This window comes from Narcine bancroftii, chromosome 6 (genome assembly GCF_036971445.1).
Source record: "Narcine bancroftii isolate sNarBan1 chromosome 6, sNarBan1.hap1, whole genome shotgun sequence".
In the NCBI taxonomy this organism is placed as follows: Eukaryota; Metazoa; Chordata; class Chondrichthyes; order Torpediniformes; family Narcinidae; genus Narcine; species Narcine bancroftii.
This window is the reverse complement of record NC_091474.1, coordinates 254348155-254369123: the sequence shown is the minus strand read 5'-3', so window position 1 is coordinate 254369123 and position 20969 is coordinate 254348155. Positions and strand designations below refer to the sequence as shown.

General features: G+C 41.3%; 1 protein-coding gene across 1 annotated transcript in view; it reads right to left on the bottom strand.

The window, feature by feature from the left end:
• Positions 1–20969, bottom strand: part of LOC138737397 (cap-specific mRNA (nucleoside-2'-O-)-methyltransferase 1-like) — a 71371-nt gene that overhangs the window by 35385 nt on the left and 15017 nt on the right. The window contains exons 3-7 of the mRNA XM_069888145.1: positions 19623–19781; positions 19406–19498; positions 19250–19321; positions 3719–3853; positions 575–669 (exon numbers count right to left, since the gene is read on the bottom strand). Of these exons, the coding sequence (XP_069744246.1) occupies positions 575–669; positions 3719–3853; positions 19250–19321; positions 19406–19498; positions 19623–19781 (554 nt within the window). The remainder of the gene's footprint in view (positions 1–574; positions 670–3718; positions 3854–19249; positions 19322–19405; positions 19499–19622; positions 19782–20969) is intronic.

Here is a 20969-nt window from a genome sequence, read left to right as displayed (position 1 = left end):
CCTCACCCCCCCATTTCCTCCCCTTAACCCCTCACCCTGTCCATCAACCCACACCTGGTCCCTTCCTTTCACCCTACCTTCCCCTGTCCTGTATAGTCCCATCCTCTCCCATCACTCTCTCACATTCCCACCTGCCCCATCCCCATCCACTACCCCTCCTAGGGAGAGCGGTGGGACCCTCCCCCCCCCCCCACCTTGGGGAGAGCGGTGCAAGGTTGCCTTAATCAGAGTGACCCACAGTCACCCGGAGTGGGTGTTACCACTGGAGCCATCAATCAACTGAATGGATACCGAGACGATCTTGTGCCTTCAGCTTGTGTGAATTTCTAGAACTAGCTCTCTCCATTTTTTAGTGAGCTTGGGTTTGGGGAAACTTTATGTCCGTCGTTAATTCTTGGAGTAAACTCAGTGATTCCTCAGCTACTCGTGTCGCCAAAACATTTTGGGTACAGTTATAAGAAGCAGCAGGACATCCCCCAACACCCATGGGGAGAGCAATCGGTCCCCTTCACTGGAGAGCGGCAGGAAGCCCCCAATCTTGGGAAACCGATGGAAACGCCCCCAAGCCCCCTACCTGTTGAGGAAGAAGACCCCACGGATGGTCTCGAAAGGGTTGGAGCGAGTTCGAGCTCTCCGCATCTCCTCGCCCTCCAGGTCATCGAACACGCTCTGTAGGTGGAAAGCAGAGTCAGTACTGTCCCTCCCCTCATCTCATCAGTGCTGCCCCTTTGCCATTCCCACCCCTCCCCAACAGCATCATCCCTCTATCCCCTCTCCGTTGCCACTCCTCCCCACTGTTGACCCCCTTCCCCATCTGCCCATTGTTGCCACCCCTTCCCCATCCCCACCCCTCCCTGTCAGATACCACAAGGAAAGGGGACCTTGGGCTGCGCCGGGAGCAGGGACCACTGTATACAGTATTATTTTTAATACAAAATATGTACTGGTACAGTGGTTTTAATCAAGATTTTTTTAAATGTTCATCATATGTGCGGGTGGTTGTGACTCGCGTCGGTCAAAAGTCGAGGACTACTTATATCTCATTTTGCCACTTCTCTGCCCATTCTCCTAACCTGTCCGACCAGCCAATGCTCTCCCCATGCCCGTACCTTCCTGTTGTTCCAGGGGCTCTCATCCTGTTCAGTAGCCTCATGTGAGACACCTTGTCCAAGGCCGACTGAAAATCCAAACACACAACGTCCACTGCATCTCCCTGGTCCAGCCGGCTGGTCACTTCCTCAAACAGTTCCAACAGGTTTGTCAGGCACGATTTTCCCTTACGGAAACCATGCTGGCTTTAGCCAATCCTGTCATGTGACTCCAAGTTCTCCGTAACCTCATCCTTGACAATCAACTCCAACATCTTCCCCACCACTGCCATCAGACTCACCGGTCGATCATTTCCTTTCTGCTGCCCCTTCCCTTCCTGAATATTGGGCTGGCATTTGTGATTTTCCAGTCCTCTGGGACCAGGCCAGAATCTGCTGATTCCTGATCGATCATCCCCAAAGCCTCCACAATCTCTCCCGCTACCTCTTTCAAGACCCGAGGGTGTCATCCATCTGATCCATGTGACAGATTATGTTATATTTTATATTGTTTATTCTTCTTTCTTTCTTTCTTTGGCTTGGCTTCGCGGACGAAGATTTATGGAGGGGGTAAAAGTCCACGTCAGCTGCAGGCTCGTTTGTGGCTGACCAGTCCGATGCGGGACAGGCAGACACGATTGCAGCGGTTGCAAGGGAAAATTGGTTGGTTGGGGTTGGGTGTTGGGTTTTTCCTCCTTTGCCTTTTGTCAGTGATTCATATTGTTTATAGATATGTTTTAAAGGACATACAATGTGGTGGGTTTTTTTATTGTAGGCCACATACAAACACTTCAAAACAGATCTCATTTAAAATGCCAGAGCTCTGCTCAAGCCAGACATTTCAGGCTCCGAGGGCCTTCCAAAACCTGAAGAATGGCTATAAGGACTTCACAAGTAGGTGTTAATTGGACTTCCTGTGGAGTGATGGATCATTGTTTTGAAAAGCAACATATGAACAAACTTGGACAATTAGGTCTGGAGCTGCAGTCTGTCTATGCAGTTGGCTGTTCTAAGAAGGTCATGCGGTTTTCTCAGAGAGTGAGTGAGAGAGAGAGAGAGAGAGAGAGAGAGAGAGAGAGAGAGAGAGAGAGAGAGAGAGAGAGAGAGAGAATTCAGTTCTACACTTCAGCTGCAGCAGCTGGGCATGGAACATGACAAGCTGGCAAGCTCATCCACAAACCCCATTTGGAAGACGGGTTGTGAGTGCTTGGCTCAGCCTGGTCAAAGCCCTTGTGGTCCATATAAGAGGAGGACTGGCTGTCTAATGTTTCACCTGAAATAAGTGAAACAGAAAAGGAACTCTGTGATAACCTGAAAGAAAGAGGTTATCACCTGGAAAACCCTAATGGGGCAAGTTTCTATTCTGTGCACAGTCTAAGAATTACCTGCAACCAGTGAACTTGGAGGAATGAGAAGTGAGATTGGACTGTGAACCAAAGAACTTTTCTGAACTTACTTACACACACACACACACGCTTAGAATTAGAAGGGGGTTAAGTTAGGTTTAAGTAAGTTAGTAGAGAAGTTAAAGTGTGATTCTGTTTTCATGTTTAAAGATAATTAAAAGCAACTTTTGTTTAAGTGACCATTTGTCTTGGTGAATTTCTATTGCTGTTGGGTTTTGGGGTCCTCTGGGCTCAAAACATTTGGGGGGGTCATCCTTTCAGATTGAAAATTGGAGTTTTAGGATCTTAAACTTTGAGTTTTTGTATTTTATTAGTGAGTTTTTTTTCAAGCTAATTTAAAGCTGGTGTCTGGGAAAAACAGCAGCAATGGATGTTGATACATTTTTGTTACAACCATCACCTGCAGAGCTACCGAGCAAGAGGAAGAGGAACTGATGGCTGTATCTAAGGCATTAAAATGACTGACGTCAAGCATTGGATGAGAAAAATACAAATACCAAGGATTATAGTCAAATATTATATAGGGGAGGGAAAATTTGTTTTTTAAAAATATTTGATATATTCAAAAATCATATACAATAATAGATAAAACTTAAAAACATACATGGTTTATTATACAGACCAACCCCACCCCCTAACCAGCCCCACCCCTCACTAACCTATCCCCCAAAGAAAAAGAAAGAAAGGAAGGAGGAGATGAAATCATAATAACAAGTTTCATTAAGTAATTCCCATAGATTAGAGAAAGACCACCACTGCGGCCAGGGGATTCAGAAATTCAAACCCAGATCATCCAAATAAGGGCCCATCAGCGAACCATATGTTATTTTCTCCAACGGGCTACAAGACCTCAATTCCATCTCTGTAAATTCAAAGCAGTCTCGGTTTTCCAAGTAATTGCTAAACATTTTCTGGCTACAGCTAATGCCAATCTCAAAAATGCAATTAGAAATCTATTTAATCTTAATTCTAAACTTAACCTCTTAATGTTTACCCAACAAAAATACGAAAGGATCCAATGAAAGTTTCACTTTCAAAATAACTTCTAAAATTTCCTTAAGTCTATTCCGAAAAGGTTTTACTGTTTCACATCACCAAGTAGAATGTAAAAAAGCACCTACTTCCTTCTGACATCTAAAACATAAATCTGAAGAAATTAAATTATATCTTCTTAATTTTTCCAGGGTTAAATATAATTGATGAATAAAATTGTAATGAACTAACCGATAGCTGAGATTTTATCATTTTAATCATACAGTCCCTGCGTAAATTCATCCAATCATCTTGATGAATTACTATTCCGAAATCCTTTTCCCATTTCAGCCTAGATTTATGCAAATCCAACTTGGGGATTTTATTCTGTAATAAAGAATACATCTCAGATATAAATCCCTTCTTACTACCCTCTGAAAGTAAAATTTCAAATTTCAATAATTTCGGTAATCGTAAAATATGTCCAAAATTATCAATAAAGCATTAATTTGATAATAAGAGTATTTGAAGGAATAATATATTTCTCTTTTATTCTTTGAAAGAAACAAAATAGCCTGCTTCATAACAATCTTGTACAAATTGAATACCCTTTTGATCCCATAAATTCAAAAGTTGATTATTAAGCAGAAAGGGAAAAAGTTTATTTCGATACAAAGCAGTTTTGCCTGAAATCTTCCCTTGAGTACCTATAACTTCATTTTTTTTACCATAATCCCATTAAAATGTTTTAAATTAGGTAAATTATCTCTTCTTTCTCTTTGGCTTGGCTTCGCGGACGAAGATTTATGGAGGGGGTAAAAAGTCCACGTCAGCTGCAGGCTCATTTGTGGCTGACAAGTCCGATGCGGGACAGGCAGACACGATTACTCAATAACAGGGTTCCATCTATAAATAAACTGACCCATCCCCTTCTCACCAATTTGAGATCATTCAATATTTCCCCATATCAATGACTTTTCCAAATCAAACATTCTATTAATAAATTTCAACTGTGCTGCATCATAATTTTGAAAATTCGGAAGTTGCAAACCACCTGATTCATATTTCCAGGTTAATTTTTGTAAAGATACCCTAGCCATTTTGTCCTTCCATAAACATTTTCTCACCATGGAGTTCAAAATTTTTGAGAAATCTTACAAGGAATAGATTGAAATAAATACTGAATCTGAGGAAAAATATTCATTTTAATACAATTAACTCTTCAGTAAATCTTTCCATTGATTCAAATAGTCTTTAATTTTAGAAAGTAGTGGTAAATAATTTAATTCATATTAATGACTATAATTACTATCTACCTTAACACCTAAATACTTAATTTGATCTGACCATCTAAATTTAACAATATGTTTACAAGGAGAATAATCCATTGCCACTAACGGCATAATCTCACTTTTATCCCAATTAATTTTATAGCCTGATATTTCACCATACTGTTCCAGTCCATCATGTAACCGCTTCAAAGAATTCTGAGGTTGTTAAATACATCAAAACATCATCCGCAAACAAATTAATTTTAAATTCATCAAATTTCACTTTAATACCTTTGATATTTACCATCTTGCCTAATCAGCTGAGCCAAAGGTTCAATAACTAACGCAAAAAGAGCTGGCCACAAAGGACATCCTTGTCTCGTTGATCTATTCAACATAAAAGGTAAAGAGAACTGTCCATTTGTCACGACTCTAGCAATAGGATTTTTATATTAAACCTTAATCCAACCAGTAAAAATTGGATCAAATTTAAATTTCTCCAAAACTTTAAAAATAAAAAACTCCACTCAACTCTATTGAAAGCCTTCTCTGTATCCAATGAAATAACCATTGGTAGGTTGGATCCCTCCCGAGAACTATTAATCAAAGAAATCAACTTCACAATGTTATCTGTCGAATAACGTTTTTTAATAAATCCAGTCTGATCCGAATGAATTAAATCTGTAAATATTTTGCCAATCTATTAGCTAGAGCGTTCGTTACAACCTTATAATCATCATTCAACAATGAAATTGGTCTATAAGACCCAGCTTTCAACAGATCCCAATCTTTCTCAAGAATAACTGTCATAATTGCCCGAGAAAAAGAATTCAGAAAAAGATGTCTCAGTCACCTGTTTCAATACTTCCATCAATATGGAATTAGTAGTCCTGAAATTTTTTTAATAAAAAATACAGAAGTAAAGCCATCATCCCCTGGAGACTTCCCATTTGGCATAGATCAAAGTGCATTTATTACCTCTCTAGAAGAAAAAGGAGTATCCAAATCCTTAACATTCATGCTACTCAAAGAAGGTAAATTAAGGTCAGATAAAAACATCAATTTTAGCTTCATCTTCAGATGTATATAATTTTGCATAAAATTCCCTAAGCACATCATTAATATCGTGAGGTTTATATGTAATCTAAAAGCATTTATTGTTCTTGAAAGTTGTTCCAATTTTAACTGCCAAGCTAAAACCTTATGAGCGCTTTCATATTTAGTTCTCTGTAGTAACTTCATATTAATCCAATGTATTTTCTTAACATCCATTCAATTCTGCTGTAAATTTTTTTCTAAAATCTCTATCTCCTTCTTTAATTTATTTACTTCAGCTACATGTTGTTTCTTAATTTTATTTGTAAAACTAATTTGTCCCCTCAAATATGCTTTTAAAGCATCCCATAAAACAAATTTACTATTAACTGAATCCATTTATTTCCAAAAATAACTATTTGATCTCTTATAAAATTCCACATTTTTTAACAACAAAGAATTAAATCTCCATCTACATGTAGAATAAATCCTTTCTGAGCCTGTGCATGTTACTAATAACAATGAATGATCAGACAGAGTTCTACTCTTATATTCATCTGATAATACACGACCTTGCAACTGTGCTGATACTAAAAACAAATCTAATCTAGAATAAGAATCGTGACAAAATTAATAAAACAAAAAAATCTTTCTCTTTAGGATTCAATTTCCTTCAGATAGCAACTAAATTCATATCTTTCACTAATGTCATTAACTGCCTTGCCATCTTTGTCTAAGTTACTGTATTTGGAGATTCATCTAACAATAGGTCTAAACAACAATTAAAATCAACTCCATAATTACTGATTCAAATTAAAAAGGATCCACCATGAATTTCTCATCTATATTAGAGGCATAAATATTCATCAAAGTCCATGATTCAGAATTTTTTTTACAAGTAACAACTAAATCTACCAACTGACTCAATAACCAATTCCATTTTAAAAGATGTCTTTATCAAAATAGCTACACCTCCTGCTTTCGAATTAAATGAAGACCATCCCAGTCTCATTTCAATTTCTGATTTTCCTTCTCAGTCAAATGGGTTTCTTGCAAAAAAAAAGCAACGTCAACCTTCAACTTTTTAATATATACCAATACTCTTTTTCTCTTAATCGGATTATTGAGCCCTGTGGTGGCGCACATCTCTTGTGCGAACTGGCCCCGCTTGTATCGCCGCACCGGCGGGGAAGCTGCAGGAAGATGGCGTTGTCAGGGGATCTCAGTGCCTCGTGGCTTAGGCCACAGAGCGCGCATCGGGTGAATGTGATGATGTCACCACCAATGCGGGGGCGGAGCTCCTGCCTCCCTTAAAGGGTGTGCGCGAAGTTTGAATAAACCAGTTCAACTGAAACCCCTCAGCGTCCTGTGGTGAGTTTCAGAGTTAGTAGCTGCCGTTACAGCCCATTAATATCAAAAGTAGCAAAATTTAAATTACCCATCATTTCAGTTTATCTCAAAAACCACCTTATCCACATGGTGGGACTCCACCCCTTGGTAAATACACACACACACAAAAAAAGAACCCCCCCAAAAAAACTGTACCACCCTATCACTATCATTGGGTGACCAATGCCACAAAGTGGCCATCGACTTCGGAAGGAACAGTAGCCAAACCAACCTTCTCTCCCAAACAGAACAAAAAAAATAAATCATTTCAAATATGATAAGCTTCTTCCAAGTCTCTATTAACTCGATGATCATCAACGTTAATTTCAACCAACTGTTGAGATCCCCTGTCTTGAACACCATCCTTCATTTCCTTCTTTGCTGGTACAGACTGTTGAAAGAGAGTTTCTCGACTTTCCTTCTATTTGATATCAGGTACAGAATTAGCAAATGTAAGAGCTTCAGTAAAGAACTGAGATTAAAAGTTTCCATAAAAAAACTAAGAATGGCAGGATATTGAAAGGCAAATTTAGATCCTTTCTTCCACAAACCAGCTTTGGCAGAATTAAATTCCTTTCCACTCCCAATGACAACTTGACTCAAATTAGCATAAAAGAAAACTATTAATCTCAACAACTGGGGGCCTTGATTACTTCTCACATTCCGAACTGCAACTCTTAAAATCAAATCTCCATCTCGATAAGGCAAAGATCTGATCAGGATAGAAAGTGGCGCTTGACCAGGAAGAGGATTTCTCCTTATCGCCTTATGAGCTCTATCCAATTCCAAGCCATTCAGGAAATATTCTTTCCCCAAAAATCCACTTCTGAAAAAATTCAACTAGATCAGGAGCCTCAAAAACCTCTGGGAGACCAACAATCTTCACATTATTCCTCCAACTTTGATTCTCCAAAGCATCAATCTTCTTCAATGAATCATTTCTCTGAATTTACCATCCAGTAACAGAATCCTCCATCTGTCTCATTTTTTTTTTAATGTTGTTCCACATCATCTTTACTTATCTTGTACTTGATCCACCAAATTCACACACTATGCCACATCCAACTTAATTAACGACATCTCTTCTTTCATACCAGTAATTTGTTTATTCTGAGAAGAAAACCCTTGACTCATTTGATATGCCAGATTTTCCATTTGCTTTGACAACATATCCAATTGACTTCTCGATTCCGAATATTGAGGATCAGATTCAGATTTTATTGGAACTTGCTAAGATACAGGCCTACCCTCATAAATGACTGTCATCTTCTTCTGTACATGGATAATGGTCTTCCTCCTCCAGTCCCCCACCCATGTCACCTTCCTCTTCAACCACTGAAATCGATGGCATTTCTCCCCATTCCTGGGTTCGGACCCCTCCTCCTGACGGTCCAGCCTCGCTAGATCACAGGAGTTCTGATCTCCCGACGCACGGCTGAAGTCAATGTAGCGCATATGTGCAATTAATCTTCATAATCCGGAGGATGAGTCTTCGGGCTCCAGCGCCATCTTCCACGACGCTGTGGGGAGTCGGCGCTGGAGTCAAGCGAGCCTCACAAAGGAACTGTGAGGGAAAATTTGTTGATAAAGACTTAGAAAATTTTCCGGAGGATAGATCTGTTGAATTGTAATTGGAATTGGAGAAATTCCGGCTGGTGGAAGAAAGAGAGAAATGAAACTTTGAGTTGCAGAAACAACAAAATGAGGCAGAGGAAGACAAAAAACAAAGAGAGGACATAAGAATACAGGAAGTAGGAACAGGAGTAGGCCAAAAATGGCCCATCGAGCCTGCTCCGCCATTCAATATGATCATGGCTGATCTAATTTATGACCTAACTCCACCTACCTGCCTTCTCCCCATATCCCCTAATTCCTCTATCATGTAAAAATTTATCTAACTGAATTTTAAATATGTTTAATGAGGCAGCCTCAACCACTTCCCTGGTGAGAGAATTCCAAACATTCACTACTCTCTGGGAAAAACTATTTTTCCTCATCTCTGTCCTAAATCTACTCCCCCGAATCTTGAGACTGTGTCCTCTCTTTTTAGTTTCCCCGGCCAGCTCAAAAAACCTTCCTACATCTATCCTATCCATACCCTTCATAATCCTATATGTTTCTATAAGATCTCCTCTCATTCTTCTGAACTTGAGCGAATACAATCCTAGACGATTTAATCTTTCATCATAAGTCAATCCCTTCATCCCAGGGATCAACCTAGTAGAAACATAGAAGATAGGAGCAGGAGTAGGTCATTCGACCCTTCGAGCCTGCTCCGCCATTCAACGAGATCATGGCTGATCTTAAAGTTCAGTACCCCGTCCCCGCCTTCTCTCTGTAACCTTTAATACCCTTATACTGAAGAAATATATCTAATTCCCTCTTAAATATATTTAATGAACCTGCCTCTACTGCCCTCTGTGGCAATGAATTCCACAGATTCACCATCTGGACACAGTACTCCAGGTGCGGTCTCACCAGTACCTTGTACAGTTGCAACATGATCTCCCTACTCCTGAATTCAATTCCTCTCGCGATGAAGGCCAACATTCCATTTGCCTTCTTAATAACCTGCTGCACCTGCAACCTAACCTTTTGCGATTCATGCACAATCCCTCCCAAGTCCCTCTGCACAACAGCATGCTGTAGTTTTTCACCCTTTAAATAATATTCAGCTTTTATTTTTCTTGCCAAAGTGGATAACTCACACTAACATTGTACTCCATCTGCCAGACCTTTGCCAACTCATCCAGCTTAACTGTATCCCTCTGCAGACTCTCCACATCCTCATTACAATTTGCTCTTCCACTCAATTTGGTGTCATCCGCAAACTTGGCTCCACCACATTTTGTCCCCTCCTCCAAGTCATCAATGTAAATGATGAACAGTTGTGGGCCTAACACCGACCCCTACGGCACCCCACTTACCACTCTCTGCCAACCTGAAAAACTCCCATTTATTCCGACTCTCTGCCTCCTGTCAGACAACCAATTTTCAATCCAGGCCAATAGACTTCCCTGGACTCCACTTTCCTGTAACTTACTGATAAGTCTCTTGTGCGGCACCTGGAAATCCAAATATACAACATCAACCTGTTCCCCTCTATCCACCGCACCCATTATATCCTCAAAGAATCCTAACAAATTTGTCAAACAAGATCTTCCCTTTCTAAAACCATGCTGCATCTGCCTGATTGAACCCTTATGTTCCAAAAGTTTCACTATTTCATCTTTTATGACGGCTTCAAGCATTTTTCCAACTACAGACGTCAAGCTAATTGGCTGATAATTTCCAGTCTTCTGCCGACATCCCTTCTTAAAAAGTGGCATGACATTTGCTGTCTTCCAGTCTGCTGGGACCTGCCCAGAATCCAAAGGAATTTTGGTCTCTGACCATCAATGCATCAACTATAACTTCTGCCATTTCCTTCAGAACCTTTGGATGCATATCATCAGGACCAGATGATTTGTCTGGCTTTAGTCCCATTAGTTTCTCCATCACTACTTCCTTTGTAACAACTATTTTATCAAGGCCCTCCCCAACATTCGCATCCTTAACTCTGCACTTGGGCATGCTGGACGTGTCTTCCACCGTGAAGACTGACACAAAATATTTGTTTAATGCTTCGGCCATTTCCTCATTTTTTGCTACCAGTTTTCCTTTCTCATCCTCCAAGGGTCCTATGTTAACTCTGGCCACCCACTTCCGTTTTATATATTTATAAAATTTTTTGCTTTCTGTTTTTATAGTTTGTGCCAATTTACTTTCATAATCCTTTTTCTCATTTCTTATTACCCGCTTTGTAACTCCTTGTTGTCTCTTAAAGTTTTCCCAATCTTCCAGTTTCCCACTGCTCTTTGCAGCTTTGTACACCTGCACCTTCAATTTTATACTCTCCTTTATTTCCAATGTTAACCACAGTTGATTTTTCCCTCCCTTGCTGCCCTTTTTCCTGACCGGAATCTATTTTTGTTGAGCATTACAAAATATTTCTTTGAAAATCTTCCACTGTTCTTCAACTGTTTCCTCAATGAGCCTGTGCTCCCAGTCCACGCTGCCCAATTCCTCCCTCATCCTATGGGAGTCACCCCTGTTGAAGCATAATATATTAGTTTTAGATCGAACTCTTTCCCCTTGATGGAACAGATTGAAAGGGACAGACGGTTTCAATTAGAGGTTAAAAATTGAGATGGAGGGAGGTAAGAGAATTGAGGTTGTAACTCCTGGGGAGAGGTTTGTGGCTAGTAGAGAGATAAATCTAGTTCCTCCTTTTGATGAGGGAGATACAGATACCTATTTTCAGTTTTTTGAAACGGTTGCTGAGAGCTCAAGATGGCCAAGAGAAAAATGGCCTCTTATGCTCCAAAGTGTGTTGAAAGAAAACGTACAATTTGCATCCTCTAACTTGACAACAGAGCAAATGGCAAATTATGATCCTGTTAAACAAGCAGCATTGAAAGCTTATGAGTTGGTTCCAGAAGTGTATAGACAAAAATTTGAGAGTTTGTTGAAAAAATGGAACCAATCTTATATGGATTTTGCTCTGGGAAAATCTGTATGTTTTGACCATTGGTGCCCCTCAAAAAGAATAAATAATGATTGACAGTTTGAAAGAATTGATATTAATTGAAGAAATTTAAAGGTGCGCTCCCAATGAGATTAAATTATACCTGGATGAAAGAGATATGGGGATGTGGCAGTAAATGCCAGTTAGCAGATTAATTGTCTCGATTCACAAAAACAAATTTCAGATTAGTAAACCTTTTCAGAGTTAATGTGGAAATGATTAGTAAACCTGAAATTAAGTCTGGAGAGAATATTAAGAGAAAAGATGAAGGTCAGGTGGGAAAGGACAGAACTTCTGCATTGGTACGTTATTTTTATAAGAAACCTGGTCATGTTATTGCGAATTGTCTAATATTGAAAAAGAGACAAGAAAAGGAGGTTTTACCAGAAGCATCTGTTCAGACAGTTGAATGTAAGGAGAGCAGATGTTCCAAACCTGGTACGGGTGTCATGGATGTTTTCAAACCTTTTGTGTCAGAGGGCTTGGTTTCAGTAAAGGAGGGAGAATCCCAGGTTCCAGTTAAAATTCTTAGAGATACTGAGCTGCTCAGTCGCTGTTGTTGGAGAATGTTTTACGCTTGATTAAAAGACTGACACAGGGGAGACGGCTTTGATTAAAGGTGTTGGAGGTGAAGTAGAGTCAATATCTCTTCACAACATAGTGCTGAATTCAGAATTAGTTAAAGGACCTGTTGTAGTAGGAGTCATTTCAAAGTTACCCATGCAGGGAGTCTCATTTTTATTAGGGAATTATTTGGCAGAGGAGTCAGTTTTTGGGTCAGTTTTGAGATTAGCAAATCGCCCTTGTAAGGATATTGAAGAGGATTGTGAGATACATCCTGCATGTGCTGTAACAAGGTCTGTGACTAAGAAATTATTGAGATCTGAAGAAGATCCAGTTGATAGAGACTTGCCCAGTACTTCTGAAATAGTCTTGAAAGAGCAGGTTAATTGTGAGAGGATTTCTCTTTGTCAAGGAAAGAGTTAATTCAGCAACAAAAAATAGATACAGATCTTGTCTTCAGGGACAAAGCAGTAAGTGAACAGGAGATTAAAGAAATGGATTGTGGTTATTACTTGAAGGGTGAATTGTTGACGTGGAAATGGAGACCTCTTGATATTCCTGCTAATGAAGAGTGGGGGGGGGGGGGGGGGATTCATCAGGTGGTTGTTCCTAGAAATTACCAGAATGAAATTTTAAATCTAGCCCACAGTGCACCCTTCTTGGGTGTAAAGAAAACCATGAATAAGATTTTGGGACAATTTTTCTGGCCTGGTTTGAGGAATGATGTTGTAAATAGTGCTGGACATGTCATTTTTGTCAGGTTGTGGGGAAACCTAATCAGAGTCCTCCAGTGGCTCCATTACAACCTATTCCTGTTGTTGGGGAACCTTTCACGAGGGTTATTGCATAGGTCCCCTGCCTAAAACTAAGTCTGGGAATCAGTACTTATTAACAATTATGTATACAGCATCGAGATTTCCAGAGGCTATACTATTAAGGAATGTTAAATCCAAAACAGTGGTAAAGGCTCTGGAAAGATTTTTCACTTTTGGTTTGCCTAAAGAGAACTAGAATGATCATGGATCTAACTTTGGATTATTTCAACAGTTGATTTATGAGTTGGGAATAAAACAGATCACTTCATCTGCACACCATCCTGAGACTCAGGGAGCTTTGGACAGATTTCATTCTACTCTTAAAAATATGATGAGGATTTAGTCTGGAGAATGGAAAAGATTGGGACGAAGGGATTCATTGATTGTCATTTGCAGCAAGGGAGGCTGTGCTGGAGTCATTAGGTTTCAACCCCTTTGAAATTGTGTTTGGACATCAGGTTAGAGGACCTTTAATGTTGATAAAAGAACAGTGGGTAAATGAGGATGTGCAGTTGGACTTGCTGGATTATGTTTCTAAATTTAAAGATCGGTTAGAAAAAGTGTGGACTTTGGCTCAAGAAAATTTGGAAATGGCTCAGGGTAAAATGAAGCATTTGACAGGAAAGCTCAAGTGAGGAATTTTAGAACAGGAATTCAAGTGTTAATTTTGTTCCCAACACATGACAATCCTTGAGAGCTAGATTCTCTGGGCTGTATGTAGTTAAATCAAAACTGAACGATGTTAACTATGTTGTTAACACTCCAGATCGTGGGAATAAAATTCAGGTTTGTCACATCAATATGTTGAAACCTTCTTATGAGGATAAGGGTAGTGGAGAACAGTCTGTATCAGAGGTGTTAGTTGTTGACAGGGTTGAGGAAGTGGTGGATCATAAGATTATGAAACAGAATCTTGTGAGGGAACCCTTAAAGAAACCATGGTTCCTGTGCACCTGTCTAACTCAGCAATTTTGGAAAATTTGGAGGAAAAGTTAGGCCATCTTAAGTCACAAGAACAGATGCAGTTGAAAGAATTAATTTTGAAATACACAAATTTGTTCCCTGATGTTCCAAAAAGAACAGTGATTTATCATGATGTAGATGTAGGAGAAGCAAATTCCATAAAACAACACCCATATAGAATAAACACTCAGAGGAGTAAAATCATGGAACAGGAGGTGGAATATAGATTGATATTATTAGACTTTCAAACTCAGATTGGAGTTCTCCTTGTATTCTGGCACCGAAACCAGATGAAACTGTTAGGTTCTGTACAGATTACAGGAAGGTTAATTCAATAACTAAAACAGATGCCTATCCTATTCTGAGAATAGATGATTGTATTGATAAAATTAGCAAAGCTAAATTTCTTACTAAGTTGGATTTGTTGAAGGGTTACTGGTGTGTGCCTTGAACTGAGAGAGGAAAGAATATTTCGGCTTTTGTACCTCCATCTGGTTTATAAGAGTATAATGTGTTACCTTTTGGCATGAAAAATGACCCTGCAACATTCCAAAGTAATCCAAGGGCTAACTCATATAGATGCTTATATTGATGACTTGGTCACAAAAAGTGACAAATGGGAAGAACATCTGAGGGAGGACAAATTGTTTGCAAGGTTATCCAAAGCAAACGTAACTATCAATTTAGCTAAAAATGAATTTGGACATGCTATTATGACAACTTAGGTCATGGCAAAGTTGCACCTATTCAAGCTAAGGTGAAGGCTATTTCTGAGTTTCCTACTCCCAATGACAAGAAAGCAGTGAGAAGGTTTTTAGGAATAGCAGGATATTATAGGAAGTTTTGCAGAAATTTTGCTGAGGTTTAACCAACCTTTGAACAAAGGGGAGAAATTTGTGTGGACTAAAATTTGTCAGACAGCTTTAGAAAATTTAAAGGAGATGCTATGCAATTATTCTGTGTTAAAATCTCCTGATGTTGACAGACCATTTTCTTTAGCAGTGGATGCCAGTGAGGGAGCAGCAGGTGCAGTTTTATTACAAAAAACAATGAAATTGACCATCCAGTTGCCTACTTTTCAAAAAAATTCAATGTTCATCAAAGGAACTATTCCACTATTGAGAAAGAACCGTTATCTGTAATATTTGCTCTGCACAATTTTGATGCATATCTCGGTACCTCTCATAAACCAATTGTGATATTCACTGACCACAATCCTCTGGTGTTTTTTAATTCAATGAAGAATAAAAACAGATTATTAAACTGGAGTTTAATATTGCAAGAATATAATCTGCAAATTAATCATATCAGAGGTACAAATAATGTGATGGCAGATTGTTTGTCAAGATGTTGAAATTGATCATGTATAGAAACATTCATTGGAGCGACTTCATCTCCAACATCGAAGTACTCGAGATGGCAGAGGCCGACAGCATCGAATCCACGCTGCTGAAGATCAAACTGCGCTGGGTAGGTCACGTCTCCAGAATGGAGGACCATCACCTTCCCAAGATCGTGTTATATGGCGAGCTCTCCACTGGCTACCGAGACAGAGGTGCACCAAAGAAGAGGTACAAGGATTGCCTAAAGAAATCTCTTGGTGCCTGCCACATTGACCACCACCAGTGGGCTGATATCGCCTCAAACCATGCATCTTGGCGCCTCACAGTTTGGCGGGCAGCAACCTCCTTTGAAAAAGACCGCAGAGCCCACCTCACTGACAAAAGACAAAGGAGGAAAAACCCAACACCCATTCCCAACCCACCAATTTTCCCTCGCAACCGCTGCAACCGTGTCTGCCTGTCCCGCATCGGACTTGTTAGCCACAAACGAGCCTGCAGCTGATGTGGACATTTACCCCCTCCATAAATCTTCGTCTGTGAAGCCAAGCCAAAGAAAGAAGAGAGAAGAAGTATATACTCCCAACATTGGGCTACATTGTTATAACATGTTATATATTGTGACCTGTTTATCACTTCAGTGATTGTAAAGTCAGTTTAGTTATAACTGAATTTTAACTCAAGTTAAAATTCCTTTGTAGGGGAAAGTGTGACAGATTGTTATATTTTATATTGTATATAAATACGTTTTATAGAAGATAAATTGTGGCAGGTTTTTTTTAGTGCAGATCAGATACAAACACTTCACAATAGATCTCATTTAAAATGCCAGAGGTCTGCTCAAGCCAGACAATCCAGGCTCCGGGTGCCCTTTCAAAAACTTTGAAGGATGCCTATAAGGACTTCACAAGTAGGTGTTAATTGGACATGCTGTGGATTTATGGATTATTGTTTTGGAAAGCAACTGATGAATGGACCTGGAAGACTGGGTTCACAGCTACAGTCTGTCGTGAGAGGGTTGTGCTGGAACAGGACAAGCTGGCAAGCTTGTGGAAAAAAAAAAAACATTTTGAAGATGGGTTGTGAGTTCTAGTTCAGTCTGGTCAAAGCCCTTGTGGTCCATAAAAGAGGAGATGGCTGGCTGTATAATGTTTCACTTGAAATAAGGGAAACAGAAAAGGAATTCTGGTGAACTGAAAGAAAGAGGTTATCCGGAGAACCCTGATGGGGCAACTTTCTTCAGCAAGACACTGACGTGACTGATGGGAAGGAATCAGATTGTGTCTAACGAGCAACAAATCCCTCTCTGAAAAGGAGCGGTAACCAGTTACCTTTCAAGCACCAAAGTCTGGTGAAAATTCATAAATGTTAAATTCTGTGCACAGTATAAAAATTGCCTACAGCCAGTGAACTTGGAGAAGTGAGATTGAACTGTGAACCAAAGAACTTTTCTGAACTGACACACACACACATTACATACACGTGCGCTTAGAATTAGAAGGGGGTCAAGTTAAATCATAATAAGTTAAACTTTGATCCTGTTTTTATGTTTAAAGAAAATTAAAAGTAACTTTTGTTGAAGTAACCATTTGTCTTGGTGAATTTCTATTGTTCAGCTTTCTGAGCACCTTCTCCCTTGAAGTAGTAACTGCACTCACGTCCTTTCCCTGATATCCTTCGACATCTGGCACACTGCTCATGTCTTCCACAGTGAAGCCTGATGCAAAATACTCATTTAGTTCCTGTCATCTCCTCGTCTCCCATCATTATTTCTCCAGCGTCATTTTCTATTGGTCTTATAACCATTCTCACCTCTCTTTTACTCTTTATATACTTGAAGAAACTTTTTATATCTTGTTTGAAACTACTGCAATAGTTTGACAGAGCGTTGGGAACCAGTGCACTCAGGCTGATGATGTACAAGAGGATGTGGTGAGATTGTGAGGAAGGGACAGGCTGTTGATGGGACAAAGTCACAGACATCAGGGTAAAAATGTTTAAGTTCTAGAGACAAAGCAGAGAAGGGAGTGAACACAGAGCTGCAGACCTTGTATTTCAATGCCCGGAGTGTGGGGAATAAGGGAGGTGACCTTGTGGTGGGTCTGGAAGTTGGCAGGTATGACGTAGTGGCCATCACAGAGTCGAGGCTGGAAGACTGCAGTGGGGAACTAAATGTCCATGGAAACACAAGTGTATCAGGAGGCAGAGGGGCTGGGTGGTTCTGCTGGTTACAAATGGAATTCAATCCTGGGAGAGAGGAGACATTGGATCAGAAGATGCAGAATCCCTGTGGGTTGAGTTAAGAAACGTCAAGGGGAAATAGACCCTTGATTTATATACAGGCCTCCAACCATTGGTCAGGATGGGGCGTGCAAACTCTAGAGGGAGATAGAGAAGGAATGCAGAAAGGGCAGGGTTACATCCTCACGGGGGATTTCAATATGCAGGGTGGTTGGGAAAACCAGGTTGGTGCTGGATTCCAAGGGAAGGAATTGATCAGATGCTTTCAGAATGGCTTCTCAGAACAGCCTGTGGCTGAGCTGACCAGGGAGATGGCAATTCTGGATGGAGTGTTGGGTAATGAACCAGAGTTGAGGGGGGCTGAAGATCGGGGAACCCTTGGGAGGCAGTGATCATAATGTGGTAGAATTTGCCCTGCAGTCTGAGGCAAAATCTAAAACCAGATGTGTCAGTGGGATAAAGGGGACAATATAGGTGGGGGGGGAGAAACTGGCCAACTGTGACAGGCAGTGGGCGCTGGCTGGGACGATGGAAGAGCAACAGCGACTGGATTTCCGAGCTTTACCCAGAGGGCACAGAACAACTTCATCCCAAGGGTGGATATGTTCCAAAGGGAGGATGAGGGAGCTGACAGCTGTGGCTGACAAGGGAAGTCTGACAGACAAGCAAAATGGAGGATGTCCAATATGGTGAAAATAAGTGGGAAGTGAGAGGATTGGGAAGCTTTTGAAAAGCACCAGGAAGTAATGAAACAGGCAAAAAGGGGAGCAAAAATGGAAAATGAAGAGAAGTGAGCCAGCAAAATGAAAGTATGTTGAAAGTTTCTTCAGATTTGTGGATAAATCATCTGGACCAGATGGGCTACAACCTAGGATTCTGAAGGAGGAAGCTGAGGAGACAATGGTGGTGCCCCTTCCTGAATCACCAGGTTGCAGAGGAAGGGAAAGGTGGTTGGCAAGACGGCACAGTTGGCACAACGCCTTTACAGCTCTAGTGACCAGGGTTCGAATCCCGCACTGTCTGGAAGGAGTTTGTACGTTATCCACGGGGACTCTGGTTTCCTCCCACCGTTCAAAATGTATCGAGAGTGTAGGATAATGTGTATATTGGGTGGCATGGACTTGTGGGCCGGAATGACCTGTTATCGTGCTGTATGACTACTTTTAAAAATTTTAATTAAAAATAAAAATTAAAAATGTTAGAAAGGAGAGCCTGTGGATGTTGTCTACATGCACTTCAGTGAGGCCTTTGACAAGGTCCCACTAAAGAGGTTGGGCAGGAAGGTTCAGACGCTGGGATTCATTGTGAACTGGATTCGACAATGGCTGGACAGAACAAGCCAGAGAGTAGAGGTGGATGATGCTTCTCAGACTGTAGGGGGAACACAACGACGGGGGGGAAAACGGGAGATGGAGTGGGACGGGGGGAAAACGGGAGACGGGCGGGATGGGAGACGGGGGGGACGGGAGGGACAGGAGACGGAGGGGACAGGAGATGGGGGGTGGATACAGCTCCAGGGGCTCCTCTTTTCCATGCTTTCGATGATTCACCATCTCCCGTTCCCCTATACCCCACCCCAGTATGGCTAGGGCACAAACCTTGCATTGGAGAAGGTCTTTCAGGAGTTGGCCGTCACAGAACTCGGTCTCATCATCGATCTCCATCTTGCGCTGGGGGAAGTGGGATAGGAAGGAGAGTGAGAGAGGCTAACACGCATCAAATCCACCCAGAGCAACAGTAAAGCATCACTGTACCTGTCCAATGCACATCCAGTCACGCAGCTCTGTTGCAGGGGGTATCTCCAGGGAACATTCCGGAAACCACTCTACGTGCTCATAAGCAGTGGGCTAGAAGAAGCAGGAATTATTTCACAGATCAGCATGCTGAGAACAGGACACTGGGGACACATGGGGAAGAGGTCAGAGTGAGTGACATTCTGGTCCTGTCAGTGACCACTGCCAGCATCCTTACCTCAGTCTCCTCCTGCCAGTCAACATTGAGGTCTCCATCGAACCCTTTCACCTTCAGACCTAGACCTCGACGTCCTCGTTGCAGGGAAGCCTCCACTATCTCCTTGCGACCTTGGCCAAACTTGCCCAGCCCTTCCCCTTCACGGAACCCCATCTTGGCCTGTTGGCAGAGAGCAGAGGGTGAGAGAGGGAAAGGTGGAGGAGTGGCAGACAGACAAGGCGCTGGGAGCATCAGCGAGGGATGGCACGGCCAGCACTCATCTCCTCACAGCCAGGCAGGATGCTAGAGAGGTCATCTGGAGGTTTGTGACCTGTTCCGTTCACCCACCCTGGACGAGACAGCAGTAACGTGGAAAGGGTGCAGAACATTCACAAGGGTGAATTACAAGGAGAGGCTGACGAGATCACAACAGTAAAATGCTGGACATGGTGTCAAAAATCAAACGCAACCTTGGCTATGTCCCCCTCACCCATCTCCCTCCCATCTCCCTCCATCTCCTCCCGACACACATTTCAGATTTATTTTCAGCCATGTTTCAGCCCATTTTCCCAGCTGGACCAGATCCCTCTGCGAGCTTTGAAAACATTCCTCACTGTCCACAACACCCCATATTTTTTTGAAATCTGTAAACTTTCTGATCCAATTTACCACAGAATCAGCTCGATCATTGATATAGATGAGAAACAGTGGGCCCAGCACCGGTCCCTGAAGAACACCATAAAACACTACAGCACAGAAAATAGGCCATTCAGCCCTTCTATTCTGTGCTGAAACATCACACCGCTATTCCCACTGACCTGATCCCATTCCATAACCCTTCAGACCTCTCCCACCCATGTATCTATCTAATTTATTCTTAAAATTTAAGAGTGAGCCCACATGCACCACTTGAGATGGCAGCTCATTCCACACTCCCACCACTCTGAGCGAAGAACTTCCTCCATATTTTCCCACAAACCTTTCCCCTTTCACCCTAAAACCATGTCCTCTTGGATTTATCTCTCCTAATCTCATTGGAAAGACCCTTCTCATATTTACTCTCTTTTTATCCCTCATAATTTTGTAAACCTCTATCACAAATTCCCCTCTCATTCTTCTACGTCCTAGGGAATAGAGTCCTAACCTGTTAAACCTTTCCCTGTAACTCAATTCCTGAAGTCCAGGCAACATCCTAGTCAATCTTCTCTGCACTCTCTCATTCTTGCTGATATCCTTCCTGTAGTTCGGTGACCAAAACTGCACATAATTCTCCAAATTTGGCCTCACCAATGTCTTATACAACTTCACCAAAACATCCCAGCTCCTGTACTCAATACTTTGATTTATGATGTCCAATGTGCCAAAAGC